The sequence below is a fragment of the Candida theae genome (genome assembly GCF_024610275.1).
Source record: "Candida theae strain CBS 12239 chromosome Unknown scaffold18, whole genome shotgun sequence".
Classification (NCBI taxonomy): Eukaryota; Fungi; Ascomycota; class Pichiomycetes; order Serinales; family Debaryomycetaceae; genus Lodderomyces; species Lodderomyces theae.
The window spans coordinates 44,581-60,896 of NW_026261479.1; the positions used below are offsets into that span (position 1 = coordinate 44,581).

The 16,316-nt window shown below is 41.0% G+C and overlaps 12 protein-coding genes across 12 annotated transcripts; 4 read left to right on the forward strand and 8 right to left on the reverse strand. All coding sequences in view use genetic code 12, as the record gives it.

Annotated features, from left to right (window-relative positions):
* Window positions 1-323: 323 nt before the first annotated feature.
* KGF57_004562 (uncharacterized protein) lies at window positions 324-778 on the reverse strand (the record flags this gene model as incomplete). The annotated part of the gene is made up of 2 exons (XM_051754085.1): window positions 324-654; window positions 720-778. The coding sequence occupies 2 exons, from the start codon at window positions 776-778 to the stop codon at window positions 324-326; spliced, it is 390 nt and encodes a 129-aa protein (XP_051606894.1).
* Window positions 779-892: 114 nt separating this feature from the next.
* Window positions 893-1,480, reverse strand: KGF57_004563 (uncharacterized protein; the record flags this gene model as incomplete). The annotated part of the gene is made up of 1 exon (XM_051754086.1): window positions 893-1,480. The coding sequence occupies one exon, from the start codon at window positions 1,478-1,480 to the stop codon at window positions 893-895; it is 588 nt and encodes a 195-aa protein (XP_051606895.1).
* Window positions 1,481-1,759: 279 nt separating this feature from the next.
* On the reverse strand, window positions 1,760-3,214 carry TGL99 (Tgl99p; the record flags this gene model as incomplete). Its single annotated transcript, XM_051754087.1, has 1 exon — window positions 1,760-3,214. One exon carries the CDS (start codon window positions 3,212-3,214, stop codon window positions 1,760-1,762), a length of 1,455 nt encoding a protein of 484 aa, XP_051606896.1.
* A 307-nt stretch (window positions 3,215-3,521) lies between these two features.
* Window positions 3,522-4,238, reverse strand: MCU1 (Mcu1p; the record flags this gene model as incomplete). The annotated part of the gene is made up of 1 exon (XM_051754088.1): window positions 3,522-4,238. The coding sequence occupies one exon, from the start codon at window positions 4,236-4,238 to the stop codon at window positions 3,522-3,524; it is 717 nt and encodes a 238-aa protein (XP_051606897.1).
* Window positions 4,239-4,394: 156 nt separating this feature from the next.
* GUP1 (O-acyltransferase) lies at window positions 4,395-6,068 on the forward strand (the record flags this gene model as incomplete). Its single annotated transcript, XM_051754089.1, has 1 exon — window positions 4,395-6,068. One exon carries the CDS (start codon window positions 4,395-4,397, stop codon window positions 6,066-6,068), a length of 1,674 nt encoding a protein of 557 aa, XP_051606898.1.
* Window positions 6,069-6,218: 150 nt separating this feature from the next.
* On the forward strand, window positions 6,219-6,608 carry KGF57_004567 (uncharacterized protein; the record flags this gene model as incomplete). Its single annotated transcript, XM_051754090.1, has 1 exon — window positions 6,219-6,608. One exon carries the CDS (start codon window positions 6,219-6,221, stop codon window positions 6,606-6,608), a length of 390 nt encoding a protein of 129 aa, XP_051606899.1.
* Window positions 6,609-6,812: 204 nt separating this feature from the next.
* On the reverse strand, window positions 6,813-7,281 carry KGF57_004568 (E2 ubiquitin-conjugating protein; the record flags this gene model as incomplete). The annotated part of the gene is made up of 2 exons (XM_051754092.1): window positions 6,813-7,209; window positions 7,271-7,281. The coding sequence occupies 2 exons, from the start codon at window positions 7,279-7,281 to the stop codon at window positions 6,813-6,815; spliced, it is 408 nt and encodes a 135-aa protein (XP_051606900.1).
* A 281-nt stretch (window positions 7,282-7,562) lies between these two features.
* On the forward strand, window positions 7,563-9,602 carry KGF57_004569 (coiled-coil domain-containing protein; the record flags this gene model as incomplete). The annotated part of the gene is made up of 1 exon (XM_051754093.1): window positions 7,563-9,602. The coding sequence occupies one exon, from the start codon at window positions 7,563-7,565 to the stop codon at window positions 9,600-9,602; it is 2,040 nt and encodes a 679-aa protein (XP_051606901.1).
* Window positions 9,603-9,612: 10 nt separating this feature from the next.
* KGF57_004570 (U4/U6-U5 snRNP complex subunit) lies at window positions 9,613-12,222 on the reverse strand (the record flags this gene model as incomplete). Its single annotated transcript, XM_051754094.1, has 1 exon — window positions 9,613-12,222. One exon carries the CDS (start codon window positions 12,220-12,222, stop codon window positions 9,613-9,615), a length of 2,610 nt encoding a protein of 869 aa, XP_051606902.1.
* Window positions 12,223-12,426: 204 nt separating this feature from the next.
* Window positions 12,427-13,968, forward strand: KGF57_004571 (ribosome biosynthesis protein; the record flags this gene model as incomplete). Its single annotated transcript, XM_051754095.1, has 1 exon — window positions 12,427-13,968. The coding sequence occupies one exon, from the start codon at window positions 12,427-12,429 to the stop codon at window positions 13,966-13,968; it is 1,542 nt and encodes a 513-aa protein (XP_051606903.1).
* A 45-nt stretch (window positions 13,969-14,013) lies between these two features.
* Window positions 14,014-14,589, reverse strand: KGF57_004572 (uncharacterized protein; the record flags this gene model as incomplete). Its single annotated transcript, XM_051754096.1, has 1 exon — window positions 14,014-14,589. One exon carries the CDS (start codon window positions 14,587-14,589, stop codon window positions 14,014-14,016), a length of 576 nt encoding a protein of 191 aa, XP_051606904.1.
* A 130-nt stretch (window positions 14,590-14,719) lies between these two features.
* KGF57_004573 (uncharacterized protein) lies at window positions 14,720-15,871 on the reverse strand (the record flags this gene model as incomplete). Its single annotated transcript, XM_051754097.1, has 1 exon — window positions 14,720-15,871. The coding sequence occupies one exon, from the start codon at window positions 15,869-15,871 to the stop codon at window positions 14,720-14,722; it is 1,152 nt and encodes a 383-aa protein (XP_051606905.1).
* Window positions 15,872-16,316: the final 445 nt, after the last annotated feature.

The window sequence follows — 16,316 nt, forward strand, 5'->3', positions numbered from 1 at the left end:
TTCGGCTTCAATGTTTTGCTCATCTGAAGTTGATGTCGTATGAACGGCTCTTTTTGAAGTAGCTGGAGAAAGCCTTGTCAACTTTTGTTTTCTAGTTTTTTTTTTTTTTTTATTATTTATTTTTTTTCGCATTTCCGTTTTGCCAGCGGTTAACAATGATTGTCCATTGCAAGGCTGTGTTCACGGACCTTTTTTCGTAGAATGTTTGCAGACTGACGAGGCTACGAAGTAAGTGGTGTGAGGGAAGGAATAGGGTAACGAACTCACCAGTCATTGAAAGATCATACTCAATTCTATGCTATAAAATTACGTCTTTTTCGACACTACTTCTCTTCTATCACCAATGCAACGTGACGAGCCTTCTTCGCAATTTTAATGCAACAGTCAACATCCACATCTGTGTACTTGCTCAAATCAAAAGCGTAACTCAAAAAACTGTTGCTAAACTTTTCCTCGTCTTGGATCTGTATTTTGAGGATAGTGGATTTCGTAGACAACTTGACTGGAATGTCAAACGGCGATGACTCTCCAATCAATCCATACACCTTATTCAAGCTGCTCATTATTAGTGTTTTCCACGTTATCAAATCAATGTCTACCTTCTCATACTGTTTGAGTTTGGCTTCATCGTGTTGTATCTTTGGATCAGGAAAGCTGGAAATAGGGTTAGTAAGAGTTAGTAAGAGTACGCATTAATTGCACCAGTTCTTTATACACACATTTCAAGTCTCAAGTAAAGCCAATCATCTTCATCTTCGAAAATCTGCTCATTATTCATTCTCTTTCCTATACTCCTAATGACATGTTGTTTTTTTTTTTTAAATGTGAATTGAATACCAGCTGTGTACGTTTTTCTTTTTTTCTTTTCTCTTCCAATGTCTGCTACCAAAGGCTAATTAAGCTCTCTTTGAGGGCTGGATGAATGTATTTGGATAACAATGTCTTCATCACTGGATGTAGTGTCCTCCTCGCTTGAGATCACGTTAGCGGATTTTTCCAAAACCACATCCTTTGGCTTATTCTGTGGTGGCGGGTCTGCGGGACTGATGGGGCTGTTGTACCACCTAGGCGACCTTTGAACTTGACGGTGACTCTCCCATGGTGAGGACTTGATTTGAACTGCAAGCTCCTGGTCAATGTTGAGAATGGGGACCATTAACCCCTGGAACCTGTAGTCCATTTGCTGAAATGTTGGCGATAAGGGTCTAGGCGGGGACGACAAAGGTGGTGACCATGTAGGCGGGCATATTTTCGAAGCTGTTTGCATATTCGAATGCATTGTATCTGTCTGCAATAGCACGAAAGATGAAACCGGGAATAGTTTGCCTGATTTATAATCCAAGGTCACCATGTGGGGATTCTGTTGTTGTGTGTTTTGTTTCTTCTGACGAGGAAGGAGCAAATCTGGAAGTTGAATATCATAGTAGTAGCCATGACGCAAGTTCATCAACTCGTGTATCTGATAAGTAGGTTTGGTCATCCTTGGCTATAGCCTGTTGTCTAGATGAACAAGTGTTTTCAAGTGTTTTCTTTAATAATCAGTTTTTGATATGGGATTATTGGAATGTTAACTTTGAGTAACCTGGGTGCAAAAAATTGGGAAACAGATTTTAGAGTACCAGCACTTGCTGAATTCTCTTATAAGGAAAAGCCCCAATTATGAACTTTTACACTGTTCACTGGTATTCAAGTTTGCTGACGTTGCATACAACGCAGTTCCTCTTATTATTCTCTACTATACACTCTATAATAACACAAGTTAAGAACTAGACACTCCATCGAAGTTATCCAACTCCTTTAAAATCTTTTCGAAAACATCTTCGTAAACACAACTCCCCCATAACGTGTCCATGTGCTCATAGCTTCTACACAACTCAACCTTCAATTTATCTCGCATTAAGGGATTACCATCAACAATTAAAGTCCTGGTCTTTTCGATATCAACCAATATATCCGCGTCACCGTAAAACATGTACATGGGAACATTCAAGTGGTCGGCTATAGGAAATGGAGTCACTCTGTTTCCCTTTTCCTTCGATTTACCCGACAACGAACTCAATTTAGTTAGTCCACACGAGCAAGTCTCATCAAACATCTGAAATCTTTCGGCTTTTATTATTTGAAACCAGTGGACTAAGGACTTGACCAGAGAGTTGGAAAACATGTGGGGATATCCCATCCGCTTCTGATCTTGGCTGATGTTTTCCCCAGTCCATCCAAACAACAAGGAAAGCGACTTGTCCACAACTCTTTCGTACAATTTCGCACCAAATATCGTAGACCAAAATGATACACTAGGCATTATGGCACGACGACCAAATATGCTGTACAAGAACCTGTTATCTGCCGCTGTCTGATTGACTATTAGTTTAAAAACGGGATGGTTCAAGTTCAGTGGAATGATTGCAGGGGACAAGCCAATGAATAACTTGATTTTAGAGTTGAGCTCTGGATAAAGACTTAAACTTGCTATAAGCTGGGAGCAGCCTTGTGAGAACCCAACGTAAACTATGTCAATGGGGTCTTGGGTTTCGTAGCTCGACAATGTGGTAGACGAGCTCAGAAAGGAAGGTGGCTTGAGTGACCCGTCACCAGACACCGCGTTGTTAGAACTCGGTCCAGTTATCCCTGCACGTTCCTTGTACTCATACAACTTTCGAATATACTCAATTGTATCTGGGATGTCAAAGTACGAAAACTCATCCAACGAAAAATCCCAGAACAGTGGGTCAGAAGCTGATAGATTCAAGTGCTTCCTCGAATATTTGTTGCCTCTGTTGTTCCCTAGATACACATCGTACCCTGCATCAACAAGTAAGTACGGTAGTGTTTTCTGTTTTGTTGACCCAAGTACCCAGAGCTCCGAATTGGTTAAAAGGCCATGATGTAGATATACTACTGCTTTTGGTCTCGTTGTTAATGTAAAGCAATTTTTCTTTTCCAACTTGTGAACAACAAGCAAGTAACCGTCTCTTGTCGTCACCACATGCTCTCTAGCTCTGTAGCCCGATGCTGATACAATTTCACTAAAGTCTCTTGCCGCGATTACCTGCTCATAAAGCTCGGTCTTGTCCTTGCAAACAGGGGCCTTCTCGCGACGATCATATGTACTGAGTCCTACTAAAGACTTGAGGAATAGGATTGTGATTTTCAGAAGTAGGACAAAGATGTTGAATATGGTTGACAATGTTGATATTCTGGTATTTGCTGGCATTTTGCAAAGGTACCAAGAATTGTCTTTTCCACTTTTGGCTAGCTAGTGTCAATGGTGGCGTGGCGTGGCGTGGCGTGGCGTGGAAGGTATTTGTATTTATATTTGCACCTTCTCGTTGTTGTTGTTGTTGTAACTACTATGGTCCACATCGTATTTTGTTGTTTTTTTTTTTTTTTCTTGATTGCGATGAAACACGCAACGAATAAAACAGTTACCCAAAAGAGAAGTCAGGACAATCATTCACAGAAGTTTTACTTTATACAAGATACACCTCTAGTAGCTACAGCCAAATGTGTTTTACAATTACTCAAAAGATTCCAAACCATTTCCCGGACTTATTGGATTTGTTGTCGAGTTTCTTTATATCCAACCCTGCCAACATTCTCTCCTCTTGTTCCTGTTGTATTCTTTCTGCTTCAAGTAAATGCCTCTCACTAGGTCTATTAAGAACAAACTCTCCTTCTTGTGTCTTTCTCAAATCATCTGGTATATACTGAGCATCCTTTACACTATGCAACACAGTATATCCCAGCTTTGGGAAATGCAAGTCATCATACTCTTGATCACTCAAACCGCCAAATATTCTCTCCTTCAACCACAACTGACTTCGATAAAAATCGCTAAACACATTATCTCTACCTTCATTCCATCTGTAGAAAAACGTAAAGTAGAAAATCACTGACCCTCCTACCAATGTTCCAAACCATCGAGAGCCCAAATGTAGCTTCTTGTTTGTGTCAACACGACGCAAAACTTTGTATTGATTTGGATACAAATCAGACATTGGTCTCGCAGTATAGTTTAGTCTCTCCATCGTTTCGTTCACCTTTTGATATTGCGTAGGTTGTTTGGGAATAGATGAGAATCCTTGTGGTTGTTGGCCAGGTATTTGAAATTCTGAAGGGTAACCCTCAGGTGGACGAATATCGGTGGGATCATAGGGATTGTAGGGGGCCCTTGGCGGAACCCAACCTTTTGGGTTCGGCCTTCTTGTTGGCTCGTGGCGTTCTTCAGGGGAACTCATTTGTCAGTACAACAAAGATCTTCGTGGCTTATCTGTGTGGTTTATGGCGATTTCCCACGCTTTAAGAAAAAAAAAAAACAAAAAAACAAAAAGGACCATTACCAATAGATTTCCCCTCGTTAGCTCAAAGCTCCTTGCACATCAGAGACAATTGACATGTCTATTACAAGCAATTTGAAGGAGTTCTTCTCCTTGGGTGCTCTAGACACAAGATTAGACCCTACAACGGCCCAGAATAAGAGACAACAAGCAACTAAGAAAAAAGCCACCCCTTCCAAATGGGGCACCATAGAATTCAAGTTTTACTACATCGTCTTCATCATTGTTGTGCCATTGATGTTCAAGGCAGCTAGGGAAGCTTCAAACGAAACCAATCCAAACTATCCTCGATTTGAACGGTTGTTGAGTAAAGGCTGGATCTTCGGAAGGAAAGTTGACAATTCGGACCAACAGTACAGATTCTTTAGGGATAATTTGTTCCTCCTATGTTTACTCGGTGTGATCCACTTGCCATTGAGGAGGGTGTTGACACCGGTATTGTCAATACGGAAAAGAACGCATTTTGATTTGGTTTTTGGCGTCATTTTTTTGATTGGAGCTCATGGGATGAATGTAATTAAGCTCTCCGCTCATTTGGCAATAAACTACGCAATTGGGAAATATATTAAACAACGCAAAGTAGCCATTTGGACAACATGGATATATGGGGTCTCCACTTTGTTTTTGAATGACTGGTATGGAATGCAAAAGTCGGGCATTCTGTTTTTGGATCTGGGTTTCAAAGGTATCATCGAAAGATGGGATGTCTTTTACAACTTCACCTTACTTCGAATGATATCCTACAATCTTGACTATATTGAACGAGAACAAACATTGAGCATACCAAGCGCAAAAGGTGGGTCATTGATTGACCTCAACGATCGGGAAAGACTAACGGCTCCATTACCGTTGGAAGACTACAATGTATTTAACTACATCGCCTACGTGTTGTACACTCCCTTGTTCATAGCAGGACCTGTATTAACATTCAATGACTACGTATACCAATCGAACTATCAACAAGCGGTCTCGGTCAAGGATAAAAAAAGAATCTTCATCTACTTTCTCCGGTTTGTCTTTTGTTTATTGGTTATGGAATTTATCTTACACTTCATGTATGTGGTTGCCGTATCCAAAACAAAAGCCTGGGATGGTGACACTCCATTTCAAATATCGATGTTGGGGCTCTTCAATTTAAACATAATCTGGTTGAAGCTTTTGATACCGTGGAGGTTGTTTCGACTCTGGAGTTTATTGGATGGAATCGACCCTCCAGAAAACATGATTCGTTGTATGGACAATAATTTTTCAGCTCTTGCTTTTTGGAGAGCATGGCATCGATCATTCAACAGATGGGTCATCAGGTATATTTATGTCCCCATGGGAGGAGGAGGAAGTTACCGTATATTGAACAGCTTATTGGTTTTCAGTTTTGTGGCAATCTGGCATGATATTGAGTTGAGATTACTTATGTGGGGCTGGTTGATTGTTTTGTTTTTGATTCCTGAACTTTCTGCCAGCATGGTCTTTAGAAAGTACGATCAAGAGTGGTGGTACAGGTATTTATGTGGGTTGGGAGCTGTGGTCAACATATGGATGATGATGATTGCAAATCTTGTGGGCTTTTGTCTTGGTAAGGATGGAACATTGCAGTTGATTCAAGAGATTTTCAAATCCGTTCTGGGTGTGTCATTCTTCATTGCGTCATCAATTTCGTTGTTTGTTGCTTCACAAGTGATGTTTGAATTACGACAGGCAGAGAGGAGAGAAGGTATAGATGTTAGGTGTTAGTATGTTGCTAAACATTATTTATTAAAATACAAAATGTGGTAACTTTCTAGGATTGTTTTCCGTAGTTGAAAAGCGTATGGTAGCACACGATAGATAAACTTCATATAGACTCTTTTTTACAAACTCTGCCGCCGTATAGTTAAAATCCACATGGCGCCACCTGTCCCCGTATACTCAGCTGAAGAGACTCGGCTACAATACAAAGATCAGCTCGAGAACCCACAAAAGTATCAATGCCATCTTAAGTCACTAACGCAGCATGAATGTACTTTCAAAGCAGGTACAGATACAACCCTGCCTCAATTCATATGCTTGCCCTTCAAAAGACTTTTCCAGAGATGTCTAATACCAACTTTGGAACAAAAGAATGGTAAGAAGATTCGAGCGGAGAAGTGGATAAATATCGAAGTGACGCAAGAGTCGACTAATCAAGATTTGTTGGATGAGGATTCAAAATATGCGAAGTATGTTCAAGATTTCCTATCCGCCGAAAAGGACCTTAGGGATTTGATGGAAAAGGAGGCAGAGCTCAGCACCTGAGAAGGAAAGAGACAGGATATGGTGAGATCAGGCTAGGACAGCTCTAACCATGACTGGTAATTACAGTTGGAACAAGTCTCCTTTGTACTCTAGATTTAAATATACAACTTATATATATATATATATATATATATATACTGCTGCAACACGTTTCAAATCAGAACCTGTAGCTAAGCATTGCTGACTCCGTTCCGCATCAGTCCCTCAATACGTGGATCCTTCTTCTGGTTGTGGCAACTTCTTGTTATTTGGCGATGCCATGCTTTTTCTCAACTCCAACAACACCGTCTCCATAGTGTACGATCTCTTCCAGTTTTTCAAGGTATCGAACTCAGAAACAACAACATTTCCATTCGAGTCCACACAGGGCAAATTGATTTTACTGATGAATTGAACCTTCGGAGGTTTATCGGGGTAGTTTTCATTGCATATGATCTTTAACGAGTATATTCTGTTCTCATGGTTCGAGTGTGGTGGGCCAATGATGGTTCCATTCCAGTAAGTCATTGTTATATCATCTTGATTGGTCAACCCGTACGAAATGGACTCTGCGCCTAGACCTTTCTCACCTTTCTCTAATTCTTCTAATAATTTGAAATTTCTTGGACTGAAGGGATGTTAGTATATGGAGATTTGCTACATTAGGATACCATCGTACGTACATTTTGGACATGTTAGGTTGGTTCCCTGTTGGGCGTAGATCTATGCAAACAAAATGTGTGGGTTTTTCCAATAGGATCAACCAAGTCGCCACGAACTTGTCACATGTCTAGGAATAGGTAATGTCGTGTGATTTGAATTTGCGACAAAAGTAAATGACCATACAAAAATTTACAGACGAGACATTGAAAAATATACACACACAGAGACGCAGAAACATAGTTACAGAAGGGAAGGCACACACTACCACCACCACTACCACCACCACTACCACCACCACTACCACCACCACTAATGACAGACCCCACATCGTCGCCATTCGTTGAGTCACCATCTGCTCTGAATAGCTTTCTCAAAAACTATGCTGCAGAAACTTCAAAGCTTGACTCTAAGCTTTACCTATCCAAACTCGAATTCGAGATAAAATCATTCAAGACTGAGAAAGAATTATGGGCTAAAGAGAAAGCCACGATTGCATCAAAGTACGAGGAAACCATCAAACAAAAAAACAAGGAATTAGAAGAGCTCAAGCTAAACATGGAATTTGTATATAAAGAAAATGAACAGTTGAGCTCCAAAATTGACAACTCGAATGATACCTCGCAAGCTCAATTGAATGAGTTGAATGAAAAATACAAGCAATTGAGATCTAGGAATAGCAAATTGGAGTCTGATTACCGCAGCCTAGTTGATAAAAATGACAGGTTGATCAGAAAACACAAGCAAGTGACTGCCGATTGGAATTCTCAAATAAAAATCAATGACGAGTTGAGCAACGAATTGAAGAATCGTGATCAAACCATACAGACATTGCAGGAATCAAACGAACGACTTGTCTCCGAGCAAGAGCAATACAGCCAGCTTTTCAAGAATGACGAGTCAGTGTTTAAGAATAATCAGATCTTAATGAGCAAAAATGCAAGCTTACAGAAAACAAACAACCAACTACAACTTCGAATTGATCAGCTTTTACAAAAACAGACATCTATAGAATTGTTGAAACAGAAAAACATGAGTTTGGTTAAGGTTCAGGACCAACTTGAGGAGCTCAAGTGTAAGTATCAAAAATTGGAAGTGGAAAAGCTAGAGCTAGAAACAAAATACAACGATTACTTCCGAACCTTGGAAAGGACTATTGTTGATGATGATGATGATGATGATGGTGGGTATGACCCGGAAGATCTCGACGTTACAAAGTTCTTGAAGGTGCAAAATTTCATAAACAAATTTAGACAGCTTCAGGCACAAAATTTAGCACTAAAGGAAAAATACAATTTCAAAACGATTGAGTCAAACGAATTGAAACAAGAACTAGAGGACGTATCGAGACTGATAGAAGAAGAGTATTTACCAATAATACAAAAAGGTCAAGCAAAAAATGAGATTTCGTCCAATCGAATAATAGAATTAGAAAGAGAGAAAACCTTGCTTACAGCTGAAGTTGCACATTTGAGAAAACTGTTGAAGGATTTGGAAGAAATTTTGAATTCCAGAGATGAGTCTAAGCATCAAGATAAAACTATGCAACAATATATTACGAACTTGGAGAACTTGGTTGATCAATACAAACGGAAACTAGACGAGCAAACTCGAAATTCGGGCACCAGCGCCTTGCAGATTGGCGAGAAAAGACAACGTACTGAGGGCAAAAGCTTTCGCCATACTGCAGAAGATTTAGAAAAGCAAAACGTGCAGTTGTTGTCTACTATCAAAAACTTGGAGCTTTTGAACTCCGAATTAAAACAAAAGCTAGCGTCATTGGAAATCATTCATGAAAAGCAAGAGTCGGTCAAAGTTCTTGAATTGAAGAATAATTTATTATCTAAGGACCAGTTTGTGAAGCGAGCAACTCTCGATGCTCTTCGAGCCGAAAATGATGCTTTGATTGGAAAGTACGTTAGCCATCGTCCAAGCACTGACCTCGTTCCTAAAGCTCTTTTTGCAAGACAGGAGGACGATAAGGCAGCGCTACAGTCACAAGTGGATGCATTAACGAAAAGAATATCCAGGTTAAGAGATGTTTACACACAAAAATCTAGAGACATTCTAATTACTATATCTCGATATTTTGGTTATTCAATTGAGTTTTTGCCCAGTACCATTCGTCCAGATGAACTATCATCGAGATTAAAGTTGTCCTCCAACTTAATTCCACGAGAGAATAACTCGTATTTGATTCTCGACATCGACAACAAGAGTCTTAAGGCGTATGGGGATTATGAATTCAAGTCACTTTGTGAAGCGTTAGCGAACGAGTGGGTATCCAAAAACCAATTCCCTTGCATGTTGAGCGCGTTGAATCTTAAGTTATATGAAGCTGCAAAACCTACATAGTAAAAGCAAATTACATTTGTGATAATTTTGAGGATACGAGCTCCAAAAGCTCCTTGTGTGTGATTCCGTAATTTTTTGGATCCTTCTGAATCTCTTTAAACACTGCTCCCCTTTTAACCTCATCGAATTTTTCCCCAATATCGTTCAAGAAGAAAGAGATGCTCTCGTCATTACCATTTCTCTTATAGTACGTGTATAGCCAACCCCAAGCATCTCCATTTGTAGGATCTGCATTCAAACTTCTATCGAACCACGACTTCGCTTTTAGGAACTTTCCATCTTTCCAAAACAAAACCCCTAAATAAAGTAAGATTTCAGGAGAATTATTCGTCTTTTGCAAAGCATTGATAAATTCCGGTTTACGAAGTGACATTTTCGGTATAAGCAAAAGATGTTGATACCACACGTGAGCATTAGATGGGAACTGTTTCAAATTCTTGGCGGCAATACTTGTTGCTGCTTTTATGTTTCCCTGACGCTTTTCGAGGTCAACATGGGCCACAGCAATTTCGACCGAGTTTGGAATTGTCAATGATGCTTTGTCTAGTATAGACCTGGCTCTGATAAGAACACCTAATTTTTCCTCTACCAATGAATACTTTATCCACAATATTGGTGACTGAGGACATACCTGGACTGATAACGCGGCAGCCTCCCTCGCAGATACGAGATTCCCCATGTCCTCCATAAGTATTTGGATATTTTGCAAATGAAGTTTCCAAGAGTCTGGAAATAGATCTAAAGCTCGTTGTGAAACCTTCAAAACATTTTTTGGTGAGTCCCGTTTACATCGCAAAATGTGTATATATCTGTACCAGAACTTGTCACTTCTCTTTGGTTCCTGTTGAATGATTTCTTTAGCGATTAACTCGGCTTTGTCGATATTCCCTGTGTTGGACTCGAGTTCAACTCTTGCAAGCTTAATCAGATCGTCATCATATTTGTTGTCAGCTTGCTGCAATATTTCTCGGGCTTTATTAGCATAGCCAGCAACCTTCCATGCGTCTTTTGCATACATCAAGGACACCAGTATCGGATCTGGAACCAAATCAATCGCAGTTGAGTAAAATCTAAATAAGGTCTCGGTGTCAAGATACTTTCGAACGACAGTAATGAGTCTTTGCCATAAATTAATATCAGTCGATCCTGACTGCGCCAAATAGTTTAATATCGTTTCCATAAACTCAAAATGGCCATGTTCACCCTGTTCTTCTGCTTCGGTAATCAATTCCTCAGGTGCAAAACTCAGCGATTTCAAGAAACTTGAAAGTACCTCTGTGCCTGTCTTTGTAAATCCTTCCTCAATCGCTTTTGAGGCTATGTGATACCACTCCGACCTTGCAACATTGGGGTTTTCCTTGACAGCCCGATCCGTCAACTTTTGTATCTTAGTTCCCGTGATATACGGATTCTCGCGCTCCTCCAATTTACAAGCAGCGATCCAGACTTTGACATCACCGTGAAGAATCTTTCGTGCTTTATTCAAATACGATTTTGCATCGTCGTATGTGGATATGTTGACCAATGCGACCCAAAACTCCCATGCCGTGGGACAAAGATCAATGGCTTTTATTAGCAATTTCAGCACCACGCCTTGGTCATCCTCCTGATCAATTAAAAGCTTCCACAATTGTTCCTCTCTTGGAAAATCTTCTAAAGCTCTCATGATCGTTTTCTTCTTGGACTTGGTTTCAACTTCCAACTCAATTGCCTTCATCCACAAGTTCACGGAGCTCTTGCAAAATTTCAAGCCCTCTTTCGCAATAGCTTTTGCATATGCATTGTCGTTCAAGTTGAGTCTAATATTTTCGAGCCAAACTTCGTCAGATCCAGGTATAGTCTTACATGCTTGCAGGATCAATTCTCTTGCCTTGTTGAAATTGTTTGCTTGCTCTTCTAACCTTGCCGATTGTATCCACGAACTTGGTCGGTACGGTTCTGTTTTACGCAAGGATGCAAGGATCAAACGGCCCTTTTTCAAGTCAGCAAATTTTGCATCTTTATCAGCACCATCCGACTGCAAAATCGTATTTTCTAACTCCTCTGAATCTTTCAGAGTCTTGTTTGCAGCAATGCTGTCCAATTGCGCAGTTAAAAAGTCCTCCCTTTCTGTTTTTGACATGGTGTTGGTCAATTCCATCCCCGCTCCTTTTGCAAGAATCAGATCTGGGGCAGTATAGAGTCGCTGCAGCTGTTGCTCAAGAATACGCAGTCGCTTATTCTTCCTCGTCATATCACCTGCCTCCGGTAGCAGTAGCCATTCATCTTCTGTTAAAGACGTCAACTCACGTTTCAAATCTGAAAATTGTGATTTTTTGGATAATTCACTATCAGTTGGAACTTTAACCACTGTATGCTGTTTCCGTCTGGATTTCAATCTGTTTTCAACTTCCCCAAATATGCGGTCCGCTTCCTCATCCTCTTCGTCTCTCTTTGACCGAGACACCAACAATCCACCCTCGTTTACCTCGGGATTCCCAGTATCTTCGTTGTCGTCTGCGTCGTCCGATCGATTGCGAGTGTACTTACCGGTACTAAACCCCACGGCTCCTCGTCCAACACCAGCTATGTACCCTGGTGGTGGTTCCTGGTCTAAAAATGCAAACTTGTTACTGCTCATGTAGAAGGGATTGTATCAAGGAAATAATGTGTTACGTCGATTAATTATTTATCCATTTACTGGTAGACTTTTGTGTAATCTGTATTCTTCCCGCTTTCTCATCGCAGACAACAGTCAGTTGATAATTTTTTTTTTTTTTTTTTTTTTTGCAAGTCAACCTTTCAGCGCAATCAATCTCTTCTTCAAACCGCAGGCACTGGAGAAATGTCAAAGAGAGTTGCTGAAGAAGACCTCAACGGTCAAAACGCTTCAAGTGCAATCAAATCAAATGAAAATTCAGTCCCCACGTCTGCGCAAAGGGAGTCATTGGAAGATGAGATGGATGTTGGTGATTACGAAGATCCATATGGAGACGATTTTGAAAGTGACGAAGACATCATTGAATTGGACGAAGAGGAGGACAACGACGAAGAAATGGATGAGGAGGCAGCCAGCAAGAAAATTGAAGAGCTTGAAAGAAAAGAGCAAGAACAACAACAGGAGCCGGAATCGGCTATTTACTTACCACACAAGTCCAAGCCATTGGGCCCAGACGAGGTGTTGGAAGCGGACCCTACTGTTTATGAGATGTTGCACAACGTCAACTTGCCTTGGCCTTGTTTGACAATTGACATTTTGCCAGATAATTTGGGCAATGAAAGGCGTACTTATCCTGCCACTGTATACTTGGCAACGGCAACTCAAGCAGCTAAATCCAAAGACAACGAACTAATAGCTATGAAAGCATCAAGTTTGGCTAAGACCTTGGTCAAGGACGACAACGACGAAGATGACAATGATGATGACGATGATGATGACGATGATATGGATTCGGATCCTATTTTAGACACGGACACCATTCCCTTGAAGCACACAACAAACAGAATCAGAGTCAATCCCCACTCTCTGCAAACTGGCGAATATCTTACAGCCACAATGTCTGAAAACGGGGATGTCTATCTTTTTGACTTAGCTTCTCAATTCAAGGCGTTTGATACCCCGGGGTATATCATTCCCAAATCATCAAAGAGGCCCATTCACACAATTCGTGCTCACGGAAACGTGGAAGGATATGGTTTGGACTGGTCGCCATTGACAAATACGGGAGCTTTATTGACTGGTGATGTTAGTGGAAGAGTGCATTTAACAACGAGGACATCAACAAGTTGGGTCACAGACAAGACTCCCTTTTTTGCTTCCCAATCTTCAATAGAGGATATACAATGGTCAACTGGAGAGAACACCGTTTTTTCCACCGCCGGGTGTGATGGGTACGTGAGAATATGGGATACGAGATCAAAGAAGCACAAACCTGCGTTGTCTGTCAAAGCATCCAATTCTGATGTTAATGTCATTTCGTGGTGCTCTAAAATCAACCACTTACTAGCGTCAGGACACGATGATGGAACCTGGAGTGTGTGGGACTTGAGAAACTTTACTCAACCCAACCCATCACCAGTTGCCAATTACGACTTTCACAAGTCTCCGGTCACCTCAATATCTTTTAACCCGTTGGATGAGTCGATCATTGCAGTCAGCTCCGAGGATAATACTGTTACATTGTGGGACTTGGCAGTAGAGGCAGATGACGAAGAAATTTCGCAACAAAGAAAAGAGCTTAAGGAATTACACGACATTCCACCTCAGTTGTTGTTTGTGCATTGGCAAAAAGACGTCAAAGACGTGAGGTGGCACCAACAAATCCCCGGGTGCTTGGTATCTACAGGAGGGGATGGGTTAAACATTTGGAAAACTATATCTGTATAGATGTAGGAAGAAGCGATTTGTTTGTAATTGATGCGTACAACCTGCTCAATACTTGTTCAACTCTTGTATTTGCCTTTCCTTCTTTTCTATCGTGTGTCTCACCTTCATTAATCGCTGATCCATTCGTAGCCAGAATTCATTCAAATCTAAGGCATACTGGACGTACTTTTCCGACACAATCATACTCTTGACAACCAACATCGTGTAATATCTGTAAAGCTCCTTTATCTGTACATTATGCAGAGCATTCGTCTGCGTTAATTCTGAAAGACGCGTCTGTGTTATTCGTGTGCTGATATCGTTGATAACTGAATCTGCGTTAATGTTCACCACCTCAATCATATCCCTACGCATACCCATAATAGCATCATAATGTAGGCTGAGATCCTCTTCTTTGACCGAATCGGGTATGGAGGCTTCTTCCGTACGAGAAGGCTTTTGAACTGGAAAACGATCTGCTAGTGAAAATAGTGTTTTCAACTCAGGGTGCTTCTCTCTCAAATCCCGTACTCGAGACTTCACCATAGTCATTTGAGATATGATGGAATCATCTTGAACATTGCTAAGTGCTAATTGGAGTTTGGCTACTCTTTGAGATAAATTTGTTATCCCTTCATCCATTGGACACTACGTGGGTAGAGAGTAGTAGCTATTTTTTTTTTGGTGCGTCCTACAACCGAGCCTTTTTTTAAGAGTGAACCTTCTATTCGAACTATAAAACATGAGACACTTTTTGAACACACTTCAGTTATCAATCCTCTTCACTGCTACTAACAACATCTTTGACTACCCTCCCACCGCCTAGAAAATCTCTGAGGCTCATTGGTCTTCCATTGTTGGATGTAAGTGCAAAGTGTTGTGTTTTTTTGGGAACAGAGCTGTTTTCAAATTGAATGTTTTGAAACCTTGCCTTTCCATAGTCGTCGTCATTGCCATCGTCTTCTTCATCATCATCATCGGCAACATCGGCAACATCGGAACCTGAGCTCTTGTCGTCTCTACTTTTGTTTTGAAGATTGACGGCCTGGTTTGTGGCCTTTCCATTCTGTGAGTTTCTTCCGCTCTCTTCTTTTATCCCCTCCCCAAGCAATTCCTGTAATTGGTCTTCTAAATCCTTAAAGTCGTCATCCAAATCGTCTACCTGGGATTTGGTGGCATTATCAGTTAGTGGTTTTGGTACAACACTCTGACCTTCTACATGATCCGAAACCGGTGCCTTTGTAGGCGAGAATTCATCACCAGAGTCAAAGAGTTTGATCTGTTCCTTTTCATGTTTCGTAGGCGGCACTTTTTGAGGTGAAGAATTACCGCTCCGATCAGAGCCGTCAACCTCGCTTCCCTTCAACTTTGTCTTTTGTTGTTGTCTCGATGCAAGTAATGGTCGTGGTGATGCAACTCTACTTTTCCGAAGGGGGTCAGTCCTGGGGTTCCACTTCATAGCACTTCCAGGAACACCTTTTTTCACTGTCGTCTCGGGGATTCTTTTGTTGGGTGAGGACAGCTTAGCCAGTTCGAGTTTGCGTTTTGGACTTTCTTGCTTGTTATTCACTTCACTTTTTGTTGTATCAGTCACATGGATGGGTCCATTTCTAGCCTCGCTGGCTCTGGTGGACTTGCTTAGCCGATCGAGTTTCAATATCTTTTTCTTCCTGTCAAGGAGTATCAAAGAGAATTCCATTTGGCTGTTTGATTTGTCTTCCTGTGACGAACCATTTGATATCGGTCGTTTGTTGAGGTGTGAAGACGCTCCCACAGCTGAAAGGTTCTGGCTCTCCAGATAAATTTTGATAGGCTTTGTTCTCGGCAGTTGCCCTACTTCACTTGTCACCGGGGCATTCGCCTCAAACTTGATTTTATTGAGGATTGACACATCTAGATCATATTCACCATCAGGTAAAGACATTCCACTTCACAAGTTTGACCTGATGCGCGCTATTTGGTTCAAAATCCGTAGCGAGCTTAACAAAGTGATTCGCTTGGCGGTGAAAGCAAAGGGTGATCAAAATTAAGAGTGTCGGTAATTTTTTACTCCGAAAGTGGTTTGAGAATGGGAGAAATAAAATTGCAATTTTTGTGCAACCGCCTCTCACTCTCAACTGACCAACCCTGTGGCAGTGGAGAAACAAATATGGCGGAACTGAGACCGAAATGCACAAAAGTGAGTGCGCCTGAGTACTGCACCGCCTTGCTTATGTCTAGGACGGCGAAAAAAAACTTTAACAAGAAGCTTCGTAAGGTAACACTTATCTTATACCATAGACCGTTACTTCTGCCAGATGTTGTGATATTTCAAATATAGATAAAAGATTGATCTCCGTAGTTGACATATTGTTAAAGAGCAAAAGGAA